The 27,221-nt window shown below is 41.9% G+C and overlaps 1 protein-coding gene across 1 annotated transcript in view; it reads left to right on the forward strand.

Annotated features, from left to right (window-relative positions):
• LOC124795750 overlaps nucleotides 1–26,565 on the forward strand; it is a 547,126-nt gene extending 520,561 nt beyond the window's left edge. The window contains exon 4 of the mRNA XM_047259834.1: nucleotides 25,390–26,565. Within this exon, the coding sequence (XP_047115790.1) occupies nucleotides 25,390–25,919 (530 nt within the window). The 3' untranslated portion in view covers nucleotides 25,920–26,565. The remainder of the gene's footprint in view (nucleotides 1–25,389) is intronic.
• Nucleotides 26,566–27,221: the final 656 nt, after the last annotated feature.

Below are 27,221 nucleotides of genomic sequence, written 5' to 3' on the forward strand. Positions count from 1 at the left end.
TTGAAAAATTACTCATATAATCGAAAAAAATTCTGCTGTTACCAGTATCAAAAAAGTTAGAGTCCAGAAGCATGTGAATGAGACAGGAAGTGAAACTGAGGGAAGCAAAGGGATAGTATTAATGTTGAACTCCGTTTTCAAATGTTCTTTCACAAAGATAAATCAAGTAGCACCCCAGCTTAACTCTTGCATCACTGTAAAGATGAGTTACATAGATATTAGAGGCGGAGAGGTGGGAATGGGCTAAAATAACTGAACTTTAGCAAAACCCGAAAGGCTTATGGAATCCCTGTCGATTCTACGCAGAATTTTCAGCGGAGTTAGCTCCTCTTATAACCATAATATACTGCAGGTCTCTCTAACGAAAAATGTGCCAGTAATTGAAAGAAAGCACACTTAAGACCTGTCTACAAAAGAGGTAGCATGATCAATCCACGAAACAATCAGCAATTATTTTGGGCTCAAACGTAAAGAGGTACAACGGAAGGAATGACCTCCATACCATCGACAATAAAATCAGAAACCATCAGTCATCCGAATCCCTCTTGCGTTTTTCTCACCTGCCTTCCTGAAGACTATGCATCTACGCATTCATGTTAAGCGGGTTAATGCATTATTTCTTGACTTCCGACAAGCGATTCTGCATTTTTTTCCCAGTGATACAAGGAGTTGACTGTACCGACTTGCCAATGTTTATTCCATAGTGTTGTAGAGGGTGTAGTTAAGGCTGATGATGATTTTCTGATGATTCACTCATTCAGGTTACTGCAACAGTACCATGATTATTTCAACACGCTGTGTGAGCAGGAGTTCTCCTTTTTTCTACATTTTCATGATAAGTACCCTGTGGACAATTCCATCTTCCAAGATGACAGATGTGATCACAATGTTGTCTGCATATTTTCCTGTTTGGGGTCCCTACTGCACGTCCACTGACCAGCTAAATCACCTGATCTTAGCTCTACAGGAAATATCTGGGACTATTTGGAGGAACAAGTGAAATGAAATACTCAACATCCCGAAAAGTTCATAGATCTGTGGGACTTAATCATCAGTGAGTGGCTTCATATTAAAGAACCTTTTACCCTCTCTTCGAGGTCAAACTGAGGCCATTATCAAGGCTACAGGTATTAGCATGGGTCTTCTAGGTTTCGGTATTGTTTTGTCTTGTGTGCATATATCAAAGCATTTCACTGCTTACTACATACATGGTTCAGTCACATTAACGTGAGTATTGTCTATGTTCGACTCAACGTGCAATAACTAATAACAGGCGGCAAGTTACACCACTAGCAATGGAGGGTATACAAAGCGTGTCAAGAGGACGCGGAAAAATGTGTAGCTCTCGCAATGTGGAAACGAAACGAGTCATCTGACGTCCAAAACGGCATAACAACTGGCTTTCAGGCCAAGAGTGGAAGTATTTCCGAAACAACTAAGTTTTTAAACTGTTTGAATTCTACCATGGTTGCAATATGCCGTGCATGGCAAAATGGGGCTACCCAGTACCGGCACCGAGGTAGTTGTGGTGCAGTTTGGGTTATAGCTCACAGTGGTGAGCGACAGCTGTGGAGATGTGTACAGGTGAATAGTCGTGCAACTGTGGGAGAATCTGCGGGACCACCTCTATTCGGCTGTTTTTGCCATGGATCCCGTCAAGAAAAGTGGTGCAGGTGGGCACGCCACTGTACTCAGCATGGCTCCACATCCCTTTACGTACCTTCCAGAATCTCATTGATCCTCTTCCTGCGCATCTTGCAGCAGTCCGCAAAAGGAGGTTATTCTGGCAGGTTGGTCACATTAATGTGACTGGACAGTTTAATCGACGACATTGATTCAGAATGTTAAGTATTTTATTTGATATACTATTATCTTAGTGGCTGTAGTAAATAATTTTATGATACCTGAAGATGATTAGATGATGATAACCGGTAGTTAATACGGGTTGGATGTTAATAAGTGTAGGTCGTTCAGAGCCTTTCATAGCTGCATGACGATGATGATGATGATGGTGCGACAGAATACATGGGTGGATCCATTTTATTTCGTCGCGGATGGTCACATTGACATCTGAATGTTACTAATGTGTTGTTACAGACACGAACGTGACACTGAGCGGCAAGCTGCACGTCATCCCTCGTCGCGAGTGGTTGGCACAGCCACGGCTGGACTCAGCTGAGTTCCTGTCTCTGCCCGTTCCCTACGTGATCATCAGCCACTCGGCCACAGAGGGCTGCGACACGCAGGCTGCCTGCACACATCTGATCCGCTTCCTCCAGACGTTCCACATCGAGAGCCGGGGCTGGTCCGACATCATCTACAACTTCCTGGTGGGCGGGGATGGCTACGTGTATGAAGGCCGTGGCTGGACTATAGTCGGCGCACACACCTTCGGCTATAACAATCGCAGCATCGGCCTTAACATGGTCGGCACCTTCACCAAGGCGCTACCTTCGGAGGCGCAAATGCTCGCCCTGCGTCAGCTCATAGAGCTGGGCGTCCAGGAAGGCTTCATCGCCGAGAATTACAAGCTGCTGGGGCATCGGCAGCTCGCGAACACCGAGAGCCCAGGCACCAGGCTGTATGAGGAACTGATGACGTGGCCCCATTGGTCTCGAACCCCATGAGCCTTCCTTCATTACTCCAACCCTTACGCAATATTCGACTTCTCTGAGGTACAGCCCCATCCGTATCTGTTAGGGCCCCTCTTCCCTGAGACATGAATCAGATATGGGGCAAATGGGAAATCTCTGACCTCAGTACCAGAGTTCCCTGCGACAACCAATCAGCTCTAGTGCATACTGGATATCTCTGACGTCAGGACGCGAATTCCTCAAAGCAGGAATCCGCTTCTGATCCATACTGGACACCATATCTGAATTATATCTGAGCCCATGGGGCAACATTATTTAAGCAGGCTAACTCAAAGCCAAAGGTGCAACGCACAAAGACAGTTACTAAATGTGTGTAAAATAGAGGCTGTGTACTTTCTTATGCAGGCTTACGCAGCCATTGTCAGCGAACGCAAAATCTTCTGGGCGATCAAGTGTGCCACTTTCCCCTTGTACTCCTTCCAAAAGCTTTAAATTTTATCTGATATCGAGCGAACTTCTTTATGAGCTTTTCGTTTTCATCAGGTTGTTTAGCACTGTCGGAAGCCTAGTAAGGATGCTCTCTCGTGTTCTTGCTGACGAAGTAGAACTATTGGGCAAAATTCCATAGGCGTCGATTGGCAGACCATATTAATTAGTCATTGCGTGTCTAATAATAGCTCCCTACCCACGACTTAGGCTTTCTTGTGGAAGCCGTCGTTATTAATCAGGTACCCAATAACCTATTACATTGGCCTACCGAAGTTATCCTGAGTATTTGTACACAGAAACAACTGTGTTCACTCAGCTGGAGAAACCAGAAAGAACTCAGAAGAGGGATCGAAACGTCGAATCTGTAGAAAAAAAATAGAAGGAGGAAACGATGAAGCCCCATCGGCGACAGGATTCCACTGTCAATGGCCGCTTAGTCATCATATCTGTCACAATGAATTCGTCAACTACGTCCACATTGTCACAGTGTTTTAAATGAAGTTCCATCCTTCAATCTCAGAGAAATGTTAGTTTACAAATATACCTACAACGAAAACCATATGAATTGTTCACTATTAATGCATAATCGAAAACCGCAAAAGCGGAAGTATGGCATGGAGTGAGAAGTCAGGTTTCATCAACTAACTACATATTCAACGCTCTCGTTTCATCCAAGCTAGTAAAGACTAATTCAAACCGAAAACAAATGATGATACTCTTTTATAGAAAATTCGAAATTGCAAAAGCAGGGTTGTTTCGGTTATCAACAACACGGATGATAACATTAAAAAAAGCTTTGTTGTTCACAGAGAGGAACAATATAAACCTACTTGATTAGAAGATTTACAGTTGGTAGCGGAAAGCCGAAAAGGTAACCTTCATAAACCTATTTCGCGGCAGCCGCAGACCATACTGCAGTAAACTGCAGATACTACAAATGACTGTCATTCGACAGCAGCTAAATGTGAATCAAAGGCCAAGAGTCTTCAGCGACGGGTGTACTGCATATGTGATATATAAATACCTCGGTTTGTGTTCGAGGTACAAAGAAATCACCACTACCTCAGAGGTGGGTTACGATTTCGCAGTAGGCGATTCCGATATAATTGGAGATTGTGTAAGAATCTCTTCCAGGAAACGGGTGCACGCAGTGTGCTTCAATAGCCGGGGTCTAGAGATGGTGCTTTATAATTTTTTCTGAGAAGTAATACAGTACCTAATTTACTTATTCAGTTTATATGTTTTCCCTTAATTAAAGATATTTAAAATAAGATGGGAAAAGAACAGAGTTTGAGTTCATGTAAATAAATGATGTACCAAAAGTGATTAGAAATAAAATTTCTGATCATATTTTAAGTATTGTTGTACATTGCTGTCTTTCAAAATAAAACATGATGCTCGATACAATTGCTCGTAACAGCTTGTTTTATTTTCACCTAAATTCGTGATGAAGAAAGCAGTCCTGTAATCATAACAAATATTCAAAAAGTCTCATAGCTCCTCGTGTCCCTTTTCCTGTTCCTTCCTCAACATAACTCTACTGTTGCAAGCGACATAAATACAGAATATATAGTTTCACGACTTCACTAGCTGCTGACAGCGCAACCAAAAATACTGCCAATGAATTCCAAATCGGGCAAAAGAAAATTATCAAATGCACATCCACATGTAACATTAATAAAATTGAACCGCCCCGCGAGGGGTCTCCCGGCCACCAATGCCATACGCTCATTACTACTGGAAGAATGTTCAGTAGTCTGAAGTACCTACTCAAAAGATTTTGAGAACTGCAAAAGGGGAGTGTTGGCTCTTTACTTAAAGGTCATCCACTTCTCAACTTTTATAGATGGATCTTACTACTGACTCGTCATTTTGTTACAAAGGAACACAAGGTGGGCGCTCCCGAGTCAGCACAATATTTTAGTACCTTGGTTGAAATATCGTCATACGCAGAAGAGTTTATTCTTTTCTGGGATCTATTGTCTGTCACATGTAGTGCATAGCTAAGTAAATCTAATGGATGAACTTTGGTAGGAAGGTGTTACTGAAATTAGTGGCCAGTGATTTAAATTTTGCAGGATCCTTGTCACTGCTATGATGTCATCAGGTAGTAGAATATCGTTTAACTTAACGAGTTTTTTTATTTTTTATTTTTTTTATTTTTTTACATGGCTGCGTAGTTCGGTGACCGTTTACAAATTAAAGTAAAGAAAGCCCTCGGTCACAAAATTTAAGTCTTTTGACTAGGTTTCAACGCCTCTATGAGTGCCTTCATCAGAAATTAAAAGAAATTTAATATTCAAATTGTCCTATAACGTAAGTACAAAAAAAAAATTACAGCTCTCGGTCATAAAATTTAAGTCTTTTGACCAGGTTTCAACATTTCTATGAGCGTCTTGATCAGAAACTAAATATTGAAATTGGCTTATAATTACAAATTTATGGGAAATTTTTTTTATATAAAAGTATAAGTACTGACTAACAGTACAAGAAAGAAACAGTACTTACATGTCACGTATAAGATAAATATCAACCGAGAAAGGCTTTAGCCGCAAAAACTTAAAAAGAATACACGGAAGGCGAGCCACTATGGGCTGCTCATACCAATAAAGCCACAGGTAGCAACAGACTGTCTTCTTCCTCACAACTACCCCTATTCCAACGACTTCACTTACTCCAAATACCATTACCGTTCACAACGATAAAAGTGCCAAACTTAAGCACTGGTTACTACTATTTGGACAGTGAATGTTGGGTCTTTAACCAAACCCCACATTTGGATAACATATCACGTAATTTACATATTTATTTGTCATAGTCGTCATTTGCGATTGGGAATAACATTGCAGTTTCTTAATAGATATTCTTCTTCTTTTATTCAGATTCCTACCTGAAGATGTGGCTTTCCGCTACGAAACCGGTTTGGTTGTAAATAAAGATTCTATCATATAGCTGTTTGTCGTTTTCATTCCACAACATGTAGCCTACTTTCACAGCTGCGGTTGCCCTCAACACAAAGTTGTTTGCAATGATTCGTAATGTTGTATGAATACTTTTAGGGAAGAATTAAATTGCTCATTTGTATGTCTTTGGTAAACCTTTCGCCATTCTTCATCCCGTGAATTCTCTCTGAACAGTGTAACTGAATTAGAATTTATGATTCTGCGAAGTTGTACGGTTCCTTTTGCAGCTAAATATGAATGATGGGATTGCTTTATTGTTGCCATTTGACCGTCTTCGGTGAGATAAGCCATTTACTGTGGAGTTCTCATCTATTTCATAAAATACAACTGGATTTAGAAATGAATCATCATCTGTTTCTCGATGTTCCAGTACCGTTGGGTCAGGTGCGGCGGGAAACAACAAAAAGCTGGTCTTCGGTAACTCTAGGTTCTCACTATCAGTAGCACCTGAAATGAAATCTGTACTGAAATATCTATATTCAAATATGACCCAATTGCTTATACTAGTTTTTACCAGTACCTTCCCTACTTTCTTAATGAATCAGAGAGAATTTGCTGTTGGGAGTGTGAACACTGTCAGAACACCTATCTTGTATGTATTCCGGAGTATTATTCTCAAAGAGCTATTCAGTGCACTACTCATTTATACCTGGGTCTTTATTCCACTTTTTGTGGACTCAGCCAATCCCATTACCTTTATATTTCGAAGACTGGCTTAATACGGGTCTCCTCACTAGGGCAAATAAAAGTTACCCGGGCGAGTTGATACAACTGGACGTGAATGCATGCATGCATGCATGCATGCATGCAAGCAACCACACCCTGTGATGCGCACAGTACTTGTATTGTACGGCCGCCACGTGATTCTCACTGGTTGAGAGCGTGGTGTGAGCTGTCTGTGTGAGTGGGGCAGTGCAAATGGGACTATGGTACCCACAGGTGGAGCAACAGGTGATCGTTGCGGAAAGTCACGTGACAACAAAGTCGTGGAAACGATGTTTGCTGAGAAGTTTAATGGTGTCAAAGTGCCAGAAAAGAGTGCCATGCACGCTTAGTCCGAAAATGCCGTTAGATAGAATTCGTTTTTAACACATCAAAAATCATTCCTAAACGTTCCCGCACGCCAGAAAAAGTGTCTGCAATAGATCAGAAAACACTTCAGAATCCTATCAACCGACATCTGTCGCAAGAGACCAGCAACTCAATTCGATCATGCAGACAAATCACCACCTGGACCTGTTATATATAAACAGTGTGGGGCAAATAAAAGTGGCCCATATACACACCCTTGTTTTAATTATATTGACATCCATTCTGTAATGTCTTCTCAGGCACTATACTTTCAGTTCAACTCATCTTCAGTGATCCTCATCATCTTTGACACTATGTGTTAAGTTCCCCTAAGCCTTTAAGTTTATGTATGCCGGCTGTGATCTTTTATTCTTTGTTTCCAAATTTCCCCTCATTTCCTTTATGCATTTGCAGTATTTCACCAAGTAAGATTGATGCCTTGAGACTGGCTCCTACATATAAGTAGACTTCCTCACACAATTAATATTACAATTTGTATAGTACAGGAGCAATTTATAATGGTAATATGGTAATGAAACTATATATAACAATGAATGTATGGAATTCAAAAAACGTCAGTCTTATTGTGATCGTGTTAAGCGATTTCCTCATTACGTTCAGGTTGAATATGAGTAATATCATATAACAGAAGCGCGGGATGGTAGGAACCGAGGGGGGACAAGTAGTTGGCTAGTCAGAGAAAGAGCGTGAAATACGAGTGCGTGCTGAAAAGCAATTCCTCTGAATTTTTGTATGGAAATTTGTCAAGACTTTTTTAATAAAACAAAAGTTATTAACATTCTGCACCTTTATTCTGCATGTGTACATATTTCTCTGTCAATGTAGTCATCCCAGCGATGAACACATGCCGACCGTAATGGCCGAACGGTTCTAGGCGCTACAGTCTGGAACCGCACGACCGCTACGGTCGCAGGTTCGAATCCTGCCTCGGGCATGGATGTGTGTGCTGTCCTTAGGTTAGTTAGGTTTAAGTAGTTATAAGTTCTAGGGTACTGATGACCTCAGAAGTTAAGTCCCATAGTGCTCAGAGCCATTTGAACCATTTTTGATGAACACATTCCTCCCTACTAGAGACTAGTTTGTTGCTACTGTCGCTGTAGAATGTGACTTCACTGACGGAGCCACAGTCATCTGCACTTGCACTGGTTCATCACTATCAAAGTGAAGTCACCGAAGGTGCGCTTGTATGGTTGCGCGGGTTTGTTTTTGCTTCCTTATTCTTGAATTGAAAACAACTGTGTGAGGTGAAATGACAAGTTTAATGTCGCAATATCTCTCACCAAATTACAGCTTTTCACACAGTTTTCAACTCGCCAACATGAAAACAGCGCAATGGATAACGCATCTTGCCAACATTAATAATGAAATAAGTTTATACACAACAATGTTAAATATTAACTCTCTGAAAGAACATTAATCTTAAGCACAATATTATGAAAGTTTAATTGGAAGATTCTTTACATTAATCCTAAGCACGATAATATGAAAGTCTAATTGGACGTTTCTTTACAAAATTGCTCCTACACATACGTTATGATGTTGGTCAGTACTACGAAAATCGTCCGATTCTGGTTCAAAGTTCGCTACTATTTAGGATGACAATCAAGTCTATGGTGGATAGTTAGCCAAGTGACAAATTTGAGCGCAAGATTACCCAAGGCCACTCGAGTTCACAGTGGGCGCAAGCTGGTGAACCAACGAAGTTTACGCCTCTGTAGGCAGTATTTACCTGAAGCTGCAATGTGCTGCTGTCTACAAGGTCGCTCTCTCCCACTGAAATTCCTACGAAACTAATCTGGCCTTTACTGAACTTTCCAGCCGAAACTATCTCTGTGTTTCTCGTTATGTGAGAAAACATGTACTCAGCCCTAGTTGTATTATGCGGCTATATACACGCGCATGGTTGGAGCAGTGTGCATATTATAGCCCTCTCAGTTCTTGCAAGAACAATTAACTAATTTGGCTGGTTCGTTTGTCCACAGTTGGAGCTAAACGTTGCTGCAGCTAATTTTAGCTGGAGTGCAGCCGCTGTGAACGCAGTGTCCACACCAATTTCTTCTCTGCGTCGTACGGAGCGTTAAGTGCTCTGTTCTGCACTTGACGCCAGTTCAGAGAAGAGTCCCTCTCAAAATTTCTCTCTTGTCCTACTCGTGGCAGAACTGCCTCCCTCCACTTGGGTTCCTTTTTCACATCACAGCTTTTTTCGATCAATAGGAGCGTTCCTCTCATTTTGTAGAAACACCCCCTACCAATCGCAACGTCCCTTCTATCAAACTGCATCGAAACTTCAGTAGTTTTCTCCTTCCTAGTAAGTTTCCGCCAATTGGACGTTTTGTGCCCATTCTAGATGCCTAAAGTACATTGACCTCTCTGTGTATCACACTCGCTGGATGAAATTGCGTCACTTGCTTTTGTTCGTATCCTGTTGGAATTTTGAAACGCAGTTTTCTAAAGCTTCTTCTCTGCCCTTGTACCGATGCCCTCGCTCCAGGTGGTCCTCCAGCTTCACTCACCTGGCCTGGTGTCGCTGTCCTCTTTCCTGCCACCCCTTTAAGTGGGTGCCATCATAACTCCCGTAGCGCGGCTTTGCTACGCCATTGTGGAGCTGGCTTTTCATAACTAAAAGCTACTTGACTCACATTCCCTGTTCTACCTTCCGCTTAAAGACATGCATCGTATAGGAATGCTGTGTTAATTACTGTCGACTGACTGTCATCCCTTTTTGCATTACATGTTGATAGCCAAATGTTCTCATAACTGTCGATTTACGTTAGGTGTCATCTTCACCTTCTCATTGCGATTTGTAAAGGTCTCATGTAAGGTGCGGATCTGACCATTTATTCTGCCACCTTACATGCTTTAAGTTTGGAACAGATGAAAATCTGATGGGGCCAAGTCGGGACTGTATGGAGGATGACTGATGACAGTGAACCCAAGGTGTCTGATTGTTGCAGACGTCGCAGCGTCGTTTATGATCTGGAAATGTCTTGCTGAAGGGGACAGTACACCATGTGCGAACTCTTCGAATCGGAAAATCGATAACAGCGCACTGTTTCTCACACACGACATAGTTACTTCACGCACCACCATTACGCGCTACAATTTGGAGTCCTTTAGCGACAAAGGGCTGCAGATATGTAGACATGAAGAATATAGATGTAGAATGTCAATAATGTTTATTTTATTTAAAAATATTTTAAAAGTTTTCACATTAAAAATTCGGTTGTATTACTTTTTAGCACGCCCTCATAAGTGGGTAAGGATAACAGATAAGTTGAAAGCATGGAAACTGAAGCAGAAAAGGATGAGAAACGCAGAGTTAGTTTAGAATCGGATACAGATCTGGGTTCCTTGTTGGGAAGAAGGAAAACAACTAAGTTATGTCGAGAAGGAAGCTACGTTGATGGTAATGGATGAAGCTATAATCTTTTGTTGAACGCAGGCTGTTTTTGGATAAGTCTCAGGTAAAGGAGTGATTTGTTTGAGGGTCATAGAGCTGAAATGAAGAGGGAGGTGGAGGAAGATTAGTGTGATGCGAAGGTACAGCCAAAATGTTTGATGTGTCCGATCTGGTATTGTACTTATAAAATGGTTGCAAATTTCTTGCGTTTATTGGTTGTAACAGGTAGGTAGTTAGTGTTTAACGTCCCGTCGACAACGAGGTCATTAGAGACGGAGCGCAAGCTCGGGTTGGGGAAGGATTGGGAAGGAAATCGGCCGTGCCCTTTCAAAGGAACCATCCCGGCATTTGCCTGAAACGATTTAGGGAAATCACGGAAAACCTAAATCAGGATGGTTGGAGACGGCATTGAACCGTCGTCCTCCGGAATGCGAGTCCAGTGTGCTAACCACTGCGCCACCTCGCTCGGTTTGGTTGTAACAGTCTGAATCACAAAATTACCTATGAGGCAGATAGGAAGACCCAAGCTATATCAGTGTACGCAAACGCATTAATAACACACTAAAATTTTCAGGCTCTAGGTTGGCATTTTAAAGGGGGAGACTGCCTAATACTAAAATTAAAATTCTCCAGGTGTTATCAAAAGCAGTTGTGAAAAACCTTACGATTTCCTACTGATAAATTACAGCAAGTGCTTGGCTGAATATTAAACTGAAAGGATGCATGCATCTATCGATGCACTGATGGATGTAGAACATATAATTGCAATGATCAGACTGAATTACGATCAGGGATTTTCCTAATACGCCAGTGCTGCTATTCTACAGACCATAAGTTGTTAATAGAAGAGAGAGTGTTGGCTCCGTCTCTGGCTCTCAGAAGTGCTAGGATCATACTTCCGCAGACACGAACTTTGGACCTGCAAACGGGTGCAATGGAGACCACAGCTTGCAGAGATGCATTCAGCACCAAGACCCACGTTGAAGTCCCTTCTCTATCAGAAGTGAGTAGCCTGGTCTTTCCTTCCTGCCAAGACAACATGACCACCATCTGCCATCAGGGAACAACAAAGGGTAACTCTACCAGTCACAGCTTGTTTATATCGTTCAAGCCACTAAAAAGAAATTAAAAATCTGACAACGGCCACGTGAAAAACTACCATCACATAACCCGACCTTAATGCTGGTCTGGCTGATGAAGGTAAATCCTTGATAATCAATGGATGTACATAAAACAAACAGGAATTACGTTACCATTTATTCAAAAAAAATCGTTCACCTCTTTGCTAGGGCCAGAGTTGTAGTTAAATGACAATAACAATTTTTGTTACTCTGCCCTTCACAAAAATGTGGTTCCTTGCCCATTCATTACTTGATAGCATACAATGCTCAGTGACTGAAGGTTCATTCATACTAACTGTCTACCAATTAGCCACATATTTAAGTCAAAGAGTGTACGAAAAAGCACAAAACAAATCATTTATTATCCCCATGGGACTTTCCTTATGAAAGAACAGAGATATCCCAAGGATGTATTCATTGAAACGTTCGGCATGAGATACATCTGAAATTTTAGCAAGGTTGTACACAATTAACACTCACTCCATTACACCCTATGTACCTGACACGTACACGACCGAGCGTGTTTCATGATAGGTTCGACAACGCGACGGCGACGTTGTTTTCCTCTCTCCTGTTCCTCCAGCACGTGTTCCTCAACGGGTTAGTCGCGCTTCCTGTGCACGAGAGGCGATTAATTTCTTTTTGCATCTGACAGATGTATTTCGTGTTTTTAAATGCTCCATTTTTGCTTTTACCCTTCAATTTCCTTTTTAGTATACGTTATGATACCTTGTAATTATAATTATTTATATGAAAACTGATTTGTGTACCTGATATGTATTCATGAAGCTCTCTGATACAACGCGTTTATTTATTTTAGTCTGACTATTCCAAACGTTCTGAGTAAATTTATTTTGTCCAAGCTACTCGTACATAATTTGTTTTTCCAAAACCCAGTAGTTTTCATTAGTAGATTCAAAATTGTAGCAAAAAACAGTGTAGTATAATATCGCTTACCCCACCAACATTTGAAAAAATTCAGCAACTTCTATTTAATGGCTTTGACCACAGTGATGACAAAGAAAGTCTACCTTCATTAACTTCAGCACCCGAAGTAAAAGCAAACCTCACTCCAGAAGTTCCAGAAGGGGAAGTTGACACTGATGCAGAAGAACAGGTTCAAGAACGCGAAGAGAATCTGACACTGAACAGAGTGATTAAGACACACCACCTGATTGTGAAGACGACGAGACTTCTTGTGTTTGTCTCAAAAAGTAAGGAAGAAATATATTGGACTCAATTTCATGGAGAAAAACACCTCATCCACGTAATAGGAGAGGCAAACACAACATCATAAGGCAACTCCCACGCCCTGTCGGGAAAGCAAGAGTCACAGATAATTCTGGTAAGCTTTGTTTATTTGAATGACAGCATGTTAGTAATGGATGTAATGTTCACTAATCAATATATTATAGCATCCAAGATAGTTATTCACGTGACAGAGAGGCTAAAAAGACCGATAAAATTGAGATAACAGCACTTCTTGACCTTCTCTATATTGCTGTAACTTATAAAGCAGGGAAACCGAACCTTGCAGATTTATAGTCCGGTGATGGATTCGTGATTGAGATATTCCGTCTCACCATTGGCATCAATAGGTCTCGTTTTTTACTGCCAACTCTGAAATTCCATTACAGGCAAAGCAGAGAAGAGCGAAAAGTGCTCGATCGCCTTGCTCGATTTTGAAAAATTCGTCAAGAACTGTAAAGACAGTTAGTGAGAGAAGACGGCATCATCGATGAAAAACTGGAGCCTTTTAGGGCTAGGTGCGACTTTATTTAACACATACCTTCCAAGCCAGCTGAATATGGAGTTAAAATATATGCTGCCGTCGACTGAAGCGTGTATTATGCACGCAACATGGAAATTTACGTTTACAAGAAACCTGATGGCGTTTTCCAGGTTAGTGATACATATGTTGATGTCGTTCAACACCTGGTTGCCCCTCTTATATTACGACCAGATTTACTAACAGCTGGCAATTGGTTCAGTGATATTACTCTCCTTCCCACTTTGTCAACGACCTGTCGTATGTGGGGACATTGAAAAATAACAATTGACAAGTTCCAAAAGAAATGAAGGCTCTGAGCACTATGGGACTTAACATCTGTGGTCATCAGTCCCCTAGAACTTAGAACTACTTAAACCTAACTAACCTAAGGACATCACACACATCCATGCCCGAGGCAGGATTCGAACCCGCGACTGTAGCGGTCGCACGGTTCCTGACTGTAGCGCCTAGAACCGCTAGACCACCGCGGCCCAAAAGAAATGAAAGATCTGAGGAATGGAGAAGCATTCTCAAGCGTTTTTGCGTTCAATAAAGAAAGCACTATTATTTCATATGTGCCAAACAACAAAAAGAATGTACTAATGATTTCCAGTATGTATCTGGACGGAGCAATTGACGAAGGAAGGGGAGAAAAGAAAACCAGAAATGATTACGTATTATAATGAATACAAACTTGGTGTGGACGTAGTTGACAAAATGTGTCCTGCTTTACACTGTCCACAGAGGCACGAAAATGTTTGCCAGTTGTCGTGTTTTAAATTCTAAACGTAGCTGGTATCAACAGCCAAGCCATTTGCCTGGTAACGGACAAAACGCGCCACCTCGCCGAGTTTTCCTACGTGAGCTGGGAAAACAGCTCATGAAGGATCACTGGATTAGGCGATCACAGCGCCCACGCTTCCGACGCACTATGGCCTTACCGTCTTCAAGAACTTCTTCTTCTAGATCAAATACCACAAACTTCAAGCAACTCTGCAATAACTGATACTGAAGCCCGTAAACGAAAGTGTTGCCAACCTTAATGGGACGATGAAAATAAAACGACAAGACTCACCTAATATGCATGCAAAGGATGCCGCCAATATTTATGCCTAGAACACTGCGACTATTTTTGTGTCGGTGGTTGTAAAATCTATCATGACAATGATGAAAGTCATTCAGAGGCACATTTTGTGAAAGTAGGGGTTGCTGGGAACATTCTTTTTCTTTCTTTTTTACTAGTCCTAGTGGTACTAGTCAGATTTGACTCTTGACTGAATTTCTATGAACTAATTTATACAAAAATTTTATACATAGCTTATTTAATAAATAACATTCTTAATTTGATGTTGTACGTGTACTTTTCCACCTGGGAAATCCGAAACATAGCTTTTTTCAGTTAACTAAATGTGTATCTCACAGATATTAGGCGTGTACTGATATCCAATCGGGTGACGGGTGTAAAGGAGCGTTAAACACAAAAGTGTGGAAAGTAGCATAAAAAAAGACATAAAACACATGTACAGGATACCACAGAAATATTGCAGCAAACATCGAGGGGTTGTAGAGGGTGTCTTCAGAAACAAATCGAGGATTGGAACCCACGTCCAGAAGTGTCATCCTACGGCGCTACAGAGCGTGAAGTTACAAGCGCCGTTGCCTGCCACTACGTCACTCCTTAGGCAGCAAACGTGACTCTGTACGCTGGTGTACCGGAGGCGGAACGTCTCCCAGTGTTGTTTGTTGTTCAGTGACCATGTCTGATTGCCACAATCCCCAATGTGGAAGATGGTGCTAACTGCCGTATAGACAGAGGTTGTCTCCTATGTCTCTGTTGCCTTGGTAGATGACGGTTTAGGATACAGGTTTCCATCTGCAGTTTATTTTTCTCTTGTATACCGAAAAACAAACTGCAGATGGAGATACGCGTCCAAAACCGTCGTCCACCGAGGAAAAAGGGCATCGCATTCATAGAAGACAACCTCTGTCTATACATCAGTTAGCACCATCTTCCCCATTGGGGATTGTGGCAATCATTCACGATCAATTAATAACAGACAACATTTCGAGACGTTCCACCTACGATTCGTCAGTGCACAGAGTCACGTCTGCTGCGAAGTGGTGGTCCAGTGGCAGGCGCTAGCGCCTGTAGCTGTGACACTCTTTAGCGTTGTTAGAAGACGTTTCCAGGCATGGGTTCTTGTCCTGGATTTGTTCCTGAAGATACCCTCTATAAACCCTTGATGTCTGTTGCATTATTTGTGGGATACCCAGTATACAGAGTGTACATAGAATCCGGAAACACTTTCAATCATTTATTGCACAAGAACCAAACATTGCACATACATCATACATATGTCATTTTGAAGAGAAATCATGAAAGTTTTTTTTTATGTAGCCTATACCGCCACACCGTAGTTAGGTAATTTGCGGATAGTCATCGCTAGTCGTAAATATGGCGAGTTCAGGTGCGGAGCGAACTTCCTGTATGTTAGAGTTCGACAAAAACAAGTGTGATACAGCTGTTCAACGGATGTTTAGAACCAAGTACGGTAAGAAGCCACTAACAAGGAAGGCCATTTACCACTGGCACAAGACATTCTTTACGACGGTTTGCTTTTGCCCGGCAAAGAAAAGCGGACGTCCCAGAGTGAGTGAAGTGAATGTGAAGCGCGTACGAGAGACATTCATAAGGAGTCTAAAGAAACCGGTGCGTCGTGCATCCCATGAACTCGAAATGGCTCCAATGACAGTGTGGAAACTCCTGCGACAGAAGCTGTCTCTGAAGCAATTCAAATTGGAACTAGTGCAGAAGCTCAATGACGACGACGAAGACAAGCGTTTTGAGTTTTGTTCGCAGTTGCAACAATTGAATGAGGAGGGGGGTGGCGTTGTTGATCGCTTAACTTTTAGCGACGAAGCCACTTTTCACACTAACGGGAAAATGAACAAGCATAATTGTCGAATCTGGGGTACAAGGCATCCACACGAATGCACTGAATTTGATCGTGATTCCCCAAAGGTAAATGTTATTTGTGCCTTGTCACGTCGAAAAGTGTACGGGCCATTCTTCTTCGCCGAGAGCACTGGCACTGGATATTCCTATTTGGACATGTTGCAGCAGTGGCTGATGCCTCAAATGCAATCGGACTCTCCATCTTTCAGCAGGATGGAGCCCCACCCCATTCCGTGCTACAGAAGGGGACAGCTGTTTCATGAAATGGCCTCCCCGATCACCAGACCTCACTGCGTGTGACTTTTTTTTTGTGGGGACACATCAAAGATCTGGTATATGTACCTCCTCTACCATGTGATGTAGCAGAGCTCCGGGAGGGAATACGGGAAGCGACCGCCACAGTCGATGATGCCATACTGGGACGGGTATGGCAAGAATTCGATTACCGTGTTGACTTCTGCCGGGTCACTCATGGTTCGCATATCGAATGTTTGTAAAAAAACTTCCAGAGCTTCTCTTCAAAATGCAATATGTATGACATCTGTACAATGTTTAGTTCTTGTGCAATAAATAATTGAAGGTGTTCCGGGACTTTATGTACACCCTGTGCATTCAGTCCACAGTCTTCCTTAGAGCTATCCTTGTTATTTTGTGTGAGAGAATCGTTATGTCTATACTACTATATAAGAAATCCTAAAAATAATAAAAAAACAATGAGTGCTTCAACTAATGCAAATAATGTCTGTGAAAAAAAAGTAGTGTGTATGTAATAATTCTAATGTGATAACGGCAACAATGAACCTAGGTGTTAAGTGTATCATCAAATGGCGTCGTGTGAAAATTATGACAAGTAAGAATTACATATTAATGCAATCAGAAAGGGAATACATCATAAACACAAAGAAAGAAAGACGTCAACATCAAGTTGCATCGAAAGAAAACATATAACACTAAATGTGAACCCGATCTGTGACCAGGATCACTCTGTGCCGTCACACGAGAATTGTGGGACATTCATCTCATTTCAAGAGAGTGGTGGGGTGTTCATCGACGGACAGCTTTCAGTGCTGAGGGCCATGGATCATTTCGGTGCACCTCCACCTGGTCATAGCTCGCAGTGTGTGTGTGTGTGTGTGTGTGTGTGTGTGTGTGTGTGTGTGTGTGTGTGACACATCTGGCAAGTTCAGAATCGGCAGTGCATAGGAGGTGGATCATTTCCAAGTCTCCTCAAACATAGTTTGCAGGGGTGTCCGTGATGCTAGGTGTTACATCACTTGAGCAATGCTGAAAAAACTGTTAATTCAAATTCCCATCATGTCGACTTTATGACAACACGTGCATTTGACCAGGAGCAAACGATCTGCATTTCCTTCTAAAGGTTAATGTGCTGTTGGCAGTGTTGCTCTTTCATACTGTCAACCCGACTGTACTTGATATCACACTTGTTAACTGCTTCATTGTGCTGAACAGTGTAACTGGTTGTGGAACGGTGTGAACAAGTAGCTCCTCGCTATCCAAGGGTTTGAACTGAATAGGTTATGTTGATCAATATCAAGTGTGACAGCAGATAGCATTTAGGGTATTCTCAATGGAATGTGGTATGGGACTGTATTGTATTACAGACTCGCTTACTCATAGATCTTCCACAAAGAGGAAAGGTGAGTTTTCGTGATCATAATGTAGGCCCTTTAGGTGATAATTTCATCATTTTCTGTAAGTAAAAAAGTCCATTTCCTATGCTACAGCACCAACTTGACTAGTAATCAGAGCACTCATAGTGGGCTAGGTACCCCAGCAGACATCAACAAACCATGTTGTGATGGGGAAGCTACACCTTTGTTGTCTTTTCCCACTTTTCCACTGTGAGCTTGCAGCTGATTTATTCGAAACCCCCCATTCCTTCATTCCTGCACACATTAAAAGTGAAAGCGCCTAGCCCACTGTAGGTGGACAACCTTTTCTTTTTCAACCATCAGTTGGGGAGGCCGTTCGCTACCCTGGTCTGCCTCACAGTTGGAGCATAGTGTTGTTGTATACCTAGTCCTCGTTCGTGATTCTGCACAGTCCATGAAACCAGATTCAGTACAAAAACTTACTCAACTATAATGTTAAACACAGCATATAAATATATTTCAGTGATAGCAATATGTAGACAAATTTGTGTATGGAATATTTTAATGACACAAAAATAAAATTTTTCCAAGTATAATAATGACAACGAATTCCCATGTCTGATTTCTTATTACTAATATTATCATATGTACATGTAATATTATACTTAATTCTAATTGACTTTCAGTGTCTCATTACGAAATGCAATCATTCCTTGCCAGGTGAGTGTTTATTCTGCAGAGAGTCTCAAACCTTTTGGGACAAATTGAAAAATGTGTTGGTCTGTCCATAATCGATTGTACTGAGATAGGTAGCCAGTGGTCAGAAATGCATATTTATTATATTATGGAAATACACAGCCTCCACAGCTTAACAGCAACATAGCTCCTAGTTATTGCACAAAGTGACGACCGCCAGTCTCAATGCATGCGTGCCAATGGTGTATGATGTTCTTCCACAGGATCACAAAGATCCTGGGTGTCTGTTTTACGAGGAGACAGGCAGTTTGGACTCTAGGAAGCAGGTCTTCATCCATTTCTACAGAACTTTCATACACTGTCTTCACATAACTATTGAAGAAAAAGTCTAGAGGCTGATCGCACTGGCCATGGGACAAGACCCACCTTCCAATCCAACAATGAGGGCACCTATTATTCAGGTGTCTGTAGACATTAACATCAAAGTGGGCTGTTGCGCCATCGTGTTGACACCACATCCTTTCGCACAGAACAAGAACTATGGCAGCACATCTCTCAGGAATGCCAGGTAACATAGACCAGCCAAATGGGAAGGCAGCAAATAAGGTTCCATTAGGTGATCTTGGCTAATGCACGTCCATACATGGACAGAAAATTTTTGCTGCTGGCTACCGATGTGGGTGGTATGAGAATTGTCTTCACTCCAGACATAGCGGTTGCAGGTGTGGAAAGCACCATCACAGACGAATGAGGCCTTATCCATGAGCAATACAAACTGTACAGAGTTCGGCGCTACAATTCTGTGGTGGATAATGGACTGACAGAAGTGAATGCAGGGCTCAAAATCCGTTGGTCCCAGTGCTTGATAAGGGGTGTAATACCTGTTTCACCAGTACTCTCCGAACTCCATCCTTTGAAGTGTACGTTTCTCTGACAATGTGACAGGTGCTTACTGCTGGGGTGTCAGCCACACGATCCAATACCATCTCCTCAAATTCTGGTGCCGGTACCTGTCTTCGGAAGGAACCTTAGCCGGCTCTCTATAGCATGAATGACCCTCTCCCTTTTCAGTTGGTATCCACGGAGATAAACTTCTTCCATTTAGGACGATTCCTGTGGGGAAAATGTTCCCTGTATATTCGTGCTGCTTTATGGGCATTACATTGTGCTGCACCATACATTAAATGCATGCCTACCAATTCTTGTGGCGAGTAGTGTTCCATATTTGACTACGAGTCATGTCCCGTACACAGTAAAACACCTCACCATGGACACATCACAAGATCTGCAATGGACAACTGGTACCAGGGATATTGGTGTGCATGCAGCACAGGTCAATACACTAATGTAATGCATGCAGCTGTCACATGACACACGTGCTGTGAACTAAGTTGTGCACAACATGTTTGTTTGGTGGTCAGAGGTGTACGCTGTTTATAAGTCGCTGCCTGCTCCATTATACAACTGACATCCGGGATCTTTTCAGGAGTGCAGCAGAACTGCAAGCACAGTTGCATTCACTGAGAATGGCGGGCATAGCTTTGAACAATTACTGTGAGCTACGACGTGCATGTCCATAACATAATAAATATGCATTTCTGACCACTGGGTCCTTATCTCGATATATTCGGTTGTAGACCCACTATCACATGTTTGAATATGACTCAAAAGGGTTGAGTCACCCTGTATACACGTTAAGATTAACTAAGGTTAGTTAAGTTGTTATTTGTTTCTTGTTAATCTACGTCTTCTGTTTAAGCCGCGCCTTAATACCTACCAACCTTAATTAGTTTTAAGCTCACCAAATCCAGTTAGCTACGTACGCCATACAAGTAACAAGTAGACCGTAAATGATGTATGCTTAAGAAGGTCAGCATCTTTGATTACTGCATGTGAGCCGAGGTGTGCCGTTAGTGGTACTGTATTTGTATCTGAGCGACATCACTATCTATTCAGCTTCCCCACTCTGTTCCCATTTAGCAAGTGCTTTCCATGCCGTGTGCTTGATTTGTGAACAAAAATCTCACAACACAAAAAAATTTTACAGCGCACATTAAACCCATTAAATAAACATCGCTCTGAAAATTGCAGGTGAAGTCGAGCAGAGCTGCTCACTGTCTTATTCTGTATACCACGTTGTGTACGTACCTTTGTACGAGTGTACTCGCAATTTCGAAAGCTTCTATTCTCTTCTTGTCTAAACTATTTATCGTCCACGTTTCACATCCATACATGGCTACACTCCATACAAATACTTTCAGAAACGACTTCCTTACACTTAAATCTATACTCGATGTTAACAAATTTCTCTTCTTCAGAAACGCGTTCCTTGCCATTGCCAGTCTACATTTTATATCCTCTCTACTTCGACCATCATCAGTTATTTTGCTCCCCAAATAGCAAAACTCCTTTACTACTTTAAGTGTCTCATTTCCTAATCTAATTCCCTCAGCATCACCCGACTTAATTCGACTACATTCCATTATCCTCGTTTTGCTTTTGTTGATGTCCATCTTATATCCTCCTTTCAAGATACTGTCTATTCCGTTCAACTGCTCTTCCCAGTCCTTTGCTGTCTCTGCCAGAATTACAATGTCATCGGCGAACCTCAAAGTTTTTATTTCTTCTCCATGGATTTTAATTCCTACTCCGAATTTTTCTTTTGTTTCCTTTACTGCTTCCTCAATATACAGATTGAATAACATCGGGGAGAGGCTACAACCCTGTCTCACTCCCTTCCCAACCACTGCTTCCCTTTCATGCCCCTCAACTCATAACTACCATCTGGTTTCTGTACAAACTGTAAATAGCCTTTCGCTCCCTGTGTATTACCTCTGCCACCTTCAGAATTTGAAAGACAGTATTCCAGTCAACATTGTCAAAAGCTTTCTCTAAGTCTACAAATGCTAGAAACGTAGGTTTGCCTTTCCTTAATCTTTCTTCTAAGATAAGTCGTAGGGTCAGTATTGCATCACGTATACCAATATTTCTACGGAATCCAAACTGATCTTCCCCGAGATCAGCTTCTACCAGTTTTTCCATTCGTCTGTAAACAATTCGCGTTAGTATTTTGCAGCTGTGACTTATTAAACTGATAGTTCGGTAATTTTCACATCTGTCAACACCTGCTTTCTTTGGGATTGGAATTATTATATTCTTTTTGAAGTCTGAGGGTATCTGTCAGTAGTTCTAATGGAATGTTGTCTACTCCCAGGGCCTTGTATCAATACTTGTATTAATACTCATCAAACATTGTGATTTGTTGTTCTCGTGTGCTTATGTTTGACCTGAAACCCATAGCAAATTACAATAGATAGGGTTTGATAGTGACCATTGTTTCCTTCAGCAGCTTGATGGAACTGCCCATGATCGTTTGAGTTACCACATAAATGTTTCATGTCTGCTAGGGCCCTCCAGTTTCAAAATGGTTCACATGGCTCTGAGCACTATGTGACTTAAACATCTGAAATCATCAGTCCCCTAGACTTATAACTACTTAAACCTAACTACCTAAGGACATCACACACATCCTTGCCCGAGGCAGAATTCAAACCTGCAACCGTAGCAGCCGCGTAGTTCCGGACTGCAGCGCCTGAAACCGCTCGGCCACACCGGCCGGCCCCCTCCAGTTTAATAAATTGAAGTCGTTAAGTTATCCATTGAGACATCTGTAATGACATTCACGTATCGTAAGGGAAAAGTACTGATTATCGGTAAGGTCACCCAGCACAGCTCTGTGTAACATCCACAGAGATATGCCGATGGCTCACACCTCATCCACTGGCCAGCTAAATACCTGATCTTAATCTCATAGAAAATGCCTGGAACGGTTTGGAACAATGGAACAATCAACATTCCCACAACTTCTTGGCTCTGTGAGATCTAGTCATCAGTGAGCGGCTTCAGCTGCATGTAGCATACCTCTACAGACGGTGTTACATGGTATTAACATGATGTCTGCTGGGCCTCAGTAAGTTTTGTCCGTGTACATATTTCAATATATTTAGTATTGACTATATATGGTGTCCCAGGAGAAGTGATCAGTATTCAAGGATATGACACGAACGCTCATTTCCGAGAGAGAAAAAAATTTAATATATATTTGTTTTTGGTCATTGATAGGTCCATCCAGTTTAAAAGAGCGAATGATGGGACAGAGTTACTTGCATTTTTGGGAAGATTCATTTGTTGAACACACTGAAGATCTTTCTTTGGCCATGAGGACAACAAAATACTTCCATCATGACGCTGCCACTCCACATTTTACCAGACGTGTGAGGGAACATCTCAGCCACACATACAGTAATCGCTGAATTGGTTGTCATACTACAATTAATGGGCCATAAACATCATCAGGCAACATTATAGAAGGGGCGATCAGAGGCACTCACACAATCAACACATGTTCTCCCAAGAGTACACAAATGCGCTGAAGTTGACAGTGGGATACTTTAAAAGAGCTGTAATGTAACGTATACGATAATGCTTAGATGTGAATATGTTAAAAATACTTATTTTTCAATCCGTACTTTGTAAAGCACATGTTGTAACGTTTACTAACTGTTGAACATTTTTTCCATGTGTAAATCTGACAATGTATTTAATAATAACAGAAAATAAATAACAGTGTAAATTAAGTGTGTTCTTTGTCTGAAACCATTCGGAATAGGACACATTTCGATATGAAGCATTTTGCCTCAAATGATCGTTCCTGTCATATCCCTGAATTACTGACCACTCCTGCTGCAACACCTCGCACAATTCACGGCTTGGACAAGGTATGTTTTTATTTCCTTTTATGCCGCAGTAAAGACATGGACGTGCTATTTGCTGTAATTATTTTACGATGCCTCAAGGCGGTCAGATGATCGAAACCGCTACTTGTTGATAAGAATAGTAAGACAGTGTAGAGTCTTCAGAGCTGCATGATGATGATGATGACAGAAATTTCTAAACGTCTATTTTCTGTTTTTTTTTTTTTGAGGGTATGTTTGTTCTGTCGTTACAACTACAGAAAAATGCGTGTTTTTCTCATCAGTCGTGTTTCGCTTCATTGAAGTAAAGCGTCAGTGGTCTGCAATTGAAGCTACTTATAGTTTCATTTGTTTTATGGATCGAAAAACAATTCGTTGACAAATGTTTGGTTTTTACTTTCCATCATTTCTGCTTGGTTTTTCGCCTACATCTGAAATGCCGTCTACTAGGGCGTTTTTGGTTCCTTTCTTCGTTAGGCACTGACAATTGTGTTCTAGTTTTACCCTGCTTTGCAGAACTATGCAATCTTGACGTTTAACTCAACATAATTTCGTACAACACCGTTCAGTGGTTATTTGTATGCATCTAAGTGTGTACCGTGCTTTGTAGTGGTGCAAACATCGCCACTAATGTTTCTTTGATCTATATATTTTTTCTTTCGTTGTAGTTCACTATATGTCTGTTAGTCTATTTAATTATGTTACTGTGTATTTGTATATTGTGTAAGAGAAATGTGGTGATGGAGTATAAATTTTGTGCAGTGAGTATTCGGTGGGGAGGAGGGGGGGGACAAGTAAAGATGAAGAGAGTACGTGCATGGAGAGTGAGTTGGAGGAGAAAGGTGAGAGGTAAATTGGAGGTGGGGGGGGGGGGGGCTGAGAGAGAGAAGTATGGAAAAGGCCCTTTTTCTTTTTTAAGTGAATTCTTGAGCTGTTTTATTTGTTTGGCCATTGAGCAACTGTTTACCAGGTGATCAAAAAGTCAGTAAAATTTGAAAACTTAATAAACCACGGAATAATGTAGATAGAGAAGTAAAAATTGACACACATGCTTGGAATGACATGGAGTTTTATTAGAACAAAAAAAAGTATTGCTAGACGCGTGAAAGATCTCTTGGTGATGATCGTGTGCTCAGCCGCCACTTTCGTCATGCTTGGCCTTCCAGGTCCCCAGACGTCAGTCCGTGCGATTATTGGCTTTGGGGTTACCTGAAGTCGCAAGTATATCGTGATCGACCGACATCTCTAGGGATGCTGAAAGGCAATATCCGACGCCAATGCCTCACCATAGCTCCGGACATGCTTTACAGTGCTGTTCACAACAATATTCCTCGACTACAGCCATTGTTGGGGAATAATGGTGGACATATTGAGCATTTCCTGTAAAGAACATCATCTTTGCTTTGTCTTACTTTGTTATGCTAATTATTGCTATTCTGATCATATGAAGCGCCATCTGTCGGACATTTTTTGAACGTTTGTATTTTTTTGGTTCTAATAAAACCCCATGTCATTCCAAGCATGTGTGTCAATGCGTACCTCTCTATCTACATTATTCCGTGATTTATTCAGTTTTCAAATTTATACTGACTTGTTGATCACCCGGTACTTTGTGTTAATGCTTTTTGTGTATGAAATCTTTTTGGAAAGGGAGTAGGTGTCTGCCTTTACTGATTCTTATGGAGTTCTTATCATTTTCAGTAGTGCTTGGTCTATGGTATTCCTGTTTAAGATGCGTTGAAATGTTGAATGATCCGTATCGTATTTCCGTTCTCGTATGTATTCTTTATATCTTCATGTCGTGCCAGTCATGCCAACTGAGCTGATGGGTACCAGATCCACATTAGGGGTTGCTGGCTACGGCTTGCACTGATGGATCCACGTTATTCTGTTACAGATGGGCACATTGTCATATGAACGTTACTTTTGTGTTATTGCAGAGACGAACGTTACGCTGAGCGGCAAGCTGTACATCGTCCCTCGTCGCGACTGGCTGGCTATGCCGCGGCTGGACCCCCCGGACTACTTGCATCCGCCGGTGCCCTACGTCATCATCAGCCACTCAGCCACAGAGGGCTGCGACACGCAGGCCGCCTGCACGCAGATGGTGCGCTTCATCCAGACCTTCCACATGGAGAGCCGGCACTGGTCCGACGTCGGCTACAACTTCATGGTGGGCGGCGACGGATACGCGTACGAAGGCCGCGGTTGGACTGTAATCGGGGCGCACACCTACGGCTACAACAACCGCAGCATCGGCCTCAACATGATCGGCACCTTCATCAAAGTGCTACCCTCGGAAGCGCAGTTGGTCGCCCTGCGCCAGCTCATAGAGTTGGGCGTCCGGGAAGGCTACGTCGCCGAGAACTACAAGCTGCTGGCGCACCGGCAACTGTCCGCCACCGAGAGCCCAGGCACCAGGTTGTATGAGGAGCTGAAGACGTGGCCCCACTGGTCCCAAACCCCGTGAGCCTTCCTTTCACCTTGTGAAACATTCGACTTGTCTGAAGTTGGGCCCCTTATCCTTGAGACCACGAAGCAGGTCTGGTGAACATTGGAAATCTTTGACGTCAGGGCCCAAGTCCTCTGAGGCGACAAACCAGCTCTGGTGCATATTGGATACGACTGACGCCCGTTTCCTGAAACTTAAGTCCTGATCCGTACTGGTCACCTTTTATGAGGCCACGGGGCAACAGCATCTAAACAGGCTAACTCAAAGGTGCAAGAGTCAAATACAATAATATAGTAGAGACTATGCACGTTCTTATGCAGACTTACACAGCCATTGTAACCGAACGTAAAATCTTCTGGGCGATCAGGCGTGTTATTTTCGGCTTGTGCTGCTTCTACAAACTTCAACTGTCGAAAGCCAGTGAGAACAATCTCCCGTGTTCTTTCTGAAGAAATGGCATTAAAAATTCCCACGGCTCCGCCTTACAGACAGTTTTTCATGTATAGTCATCGCTATTAATCAAGTGCACAAAAACCAATTAAGGGGGGTAAGACGTCAAACGGGCCGACTTCGAGCAGGAGAGGCACCACAGGACATTTTAATTTCTACTGACTATACTTTTACAAATAAATTCATAAAACTTTGTCAGCATGACCAGGAAGGATTGAGGACTCACACTCATAGCAGTGGAAGTTCAAAAACGCAGTAAAATACCTTTCTTTTACATGTGAAATTTCATCATTTTTTCACTTACTACTGGCTGCATTTGTTTGTGTAGGTACACTTTTCATCCTAAGTAAGAGAGATTCTTCGATGCATTTTGCACAGCATACAAGCAGTACGTACAGGTGTATGAAACTCTAGAATTTTCCAAATCTATTAAAAACTGTGGTAAAAATGGAGATAATTAACTATAAAATTGGAGTTTTTTCTAAACATGAAGTTTAAAATGTAACAGTTCATTCATTTTTTCATAAATTAAATAAACTGTAGAGTTTCATACACATGTAACTATAGTTTGTATGCTGTGCAAAATTTATCGAAGAATCTCTCTTACTCAGGAAGATTTCATACACATGTAACTATAGTTTGTATGCTGTGCAAAATTCACCGAAGAATCTCTTTTACTCAGGAAGAAAAGTATACCTATAGCAACAAATGCAGCCAGTAGAAAGTGTAACTATAGTTTGTATGCTGTGCAAAATTCACCGAAGAATCTCTTTTACTCAGGAAGAAAAGTGTACCTATAGCAACAAATGCAGCCAGTAGAAAGTGAAAAAAATGATGAAATTTCACATGTAAAACAATGTATTTTGCTAC

The sequence above is a fragment of the Schistocerca piceifrons genome, chromosome 4 (assembly GCF_021461385.2).
Source record: "Schistocerca piceifrons isolate TAMUIC-IGC-003096 chromosome 4, iqSchPice1.1, whole genome shotgun sequence".
NCBI classification, from domain to species: Eukaryota; Metazoa; Arthropoda; class Insecta; order Orthoptera; family Acrididae; genus Schistocerca; species Schistocerca piceifrons.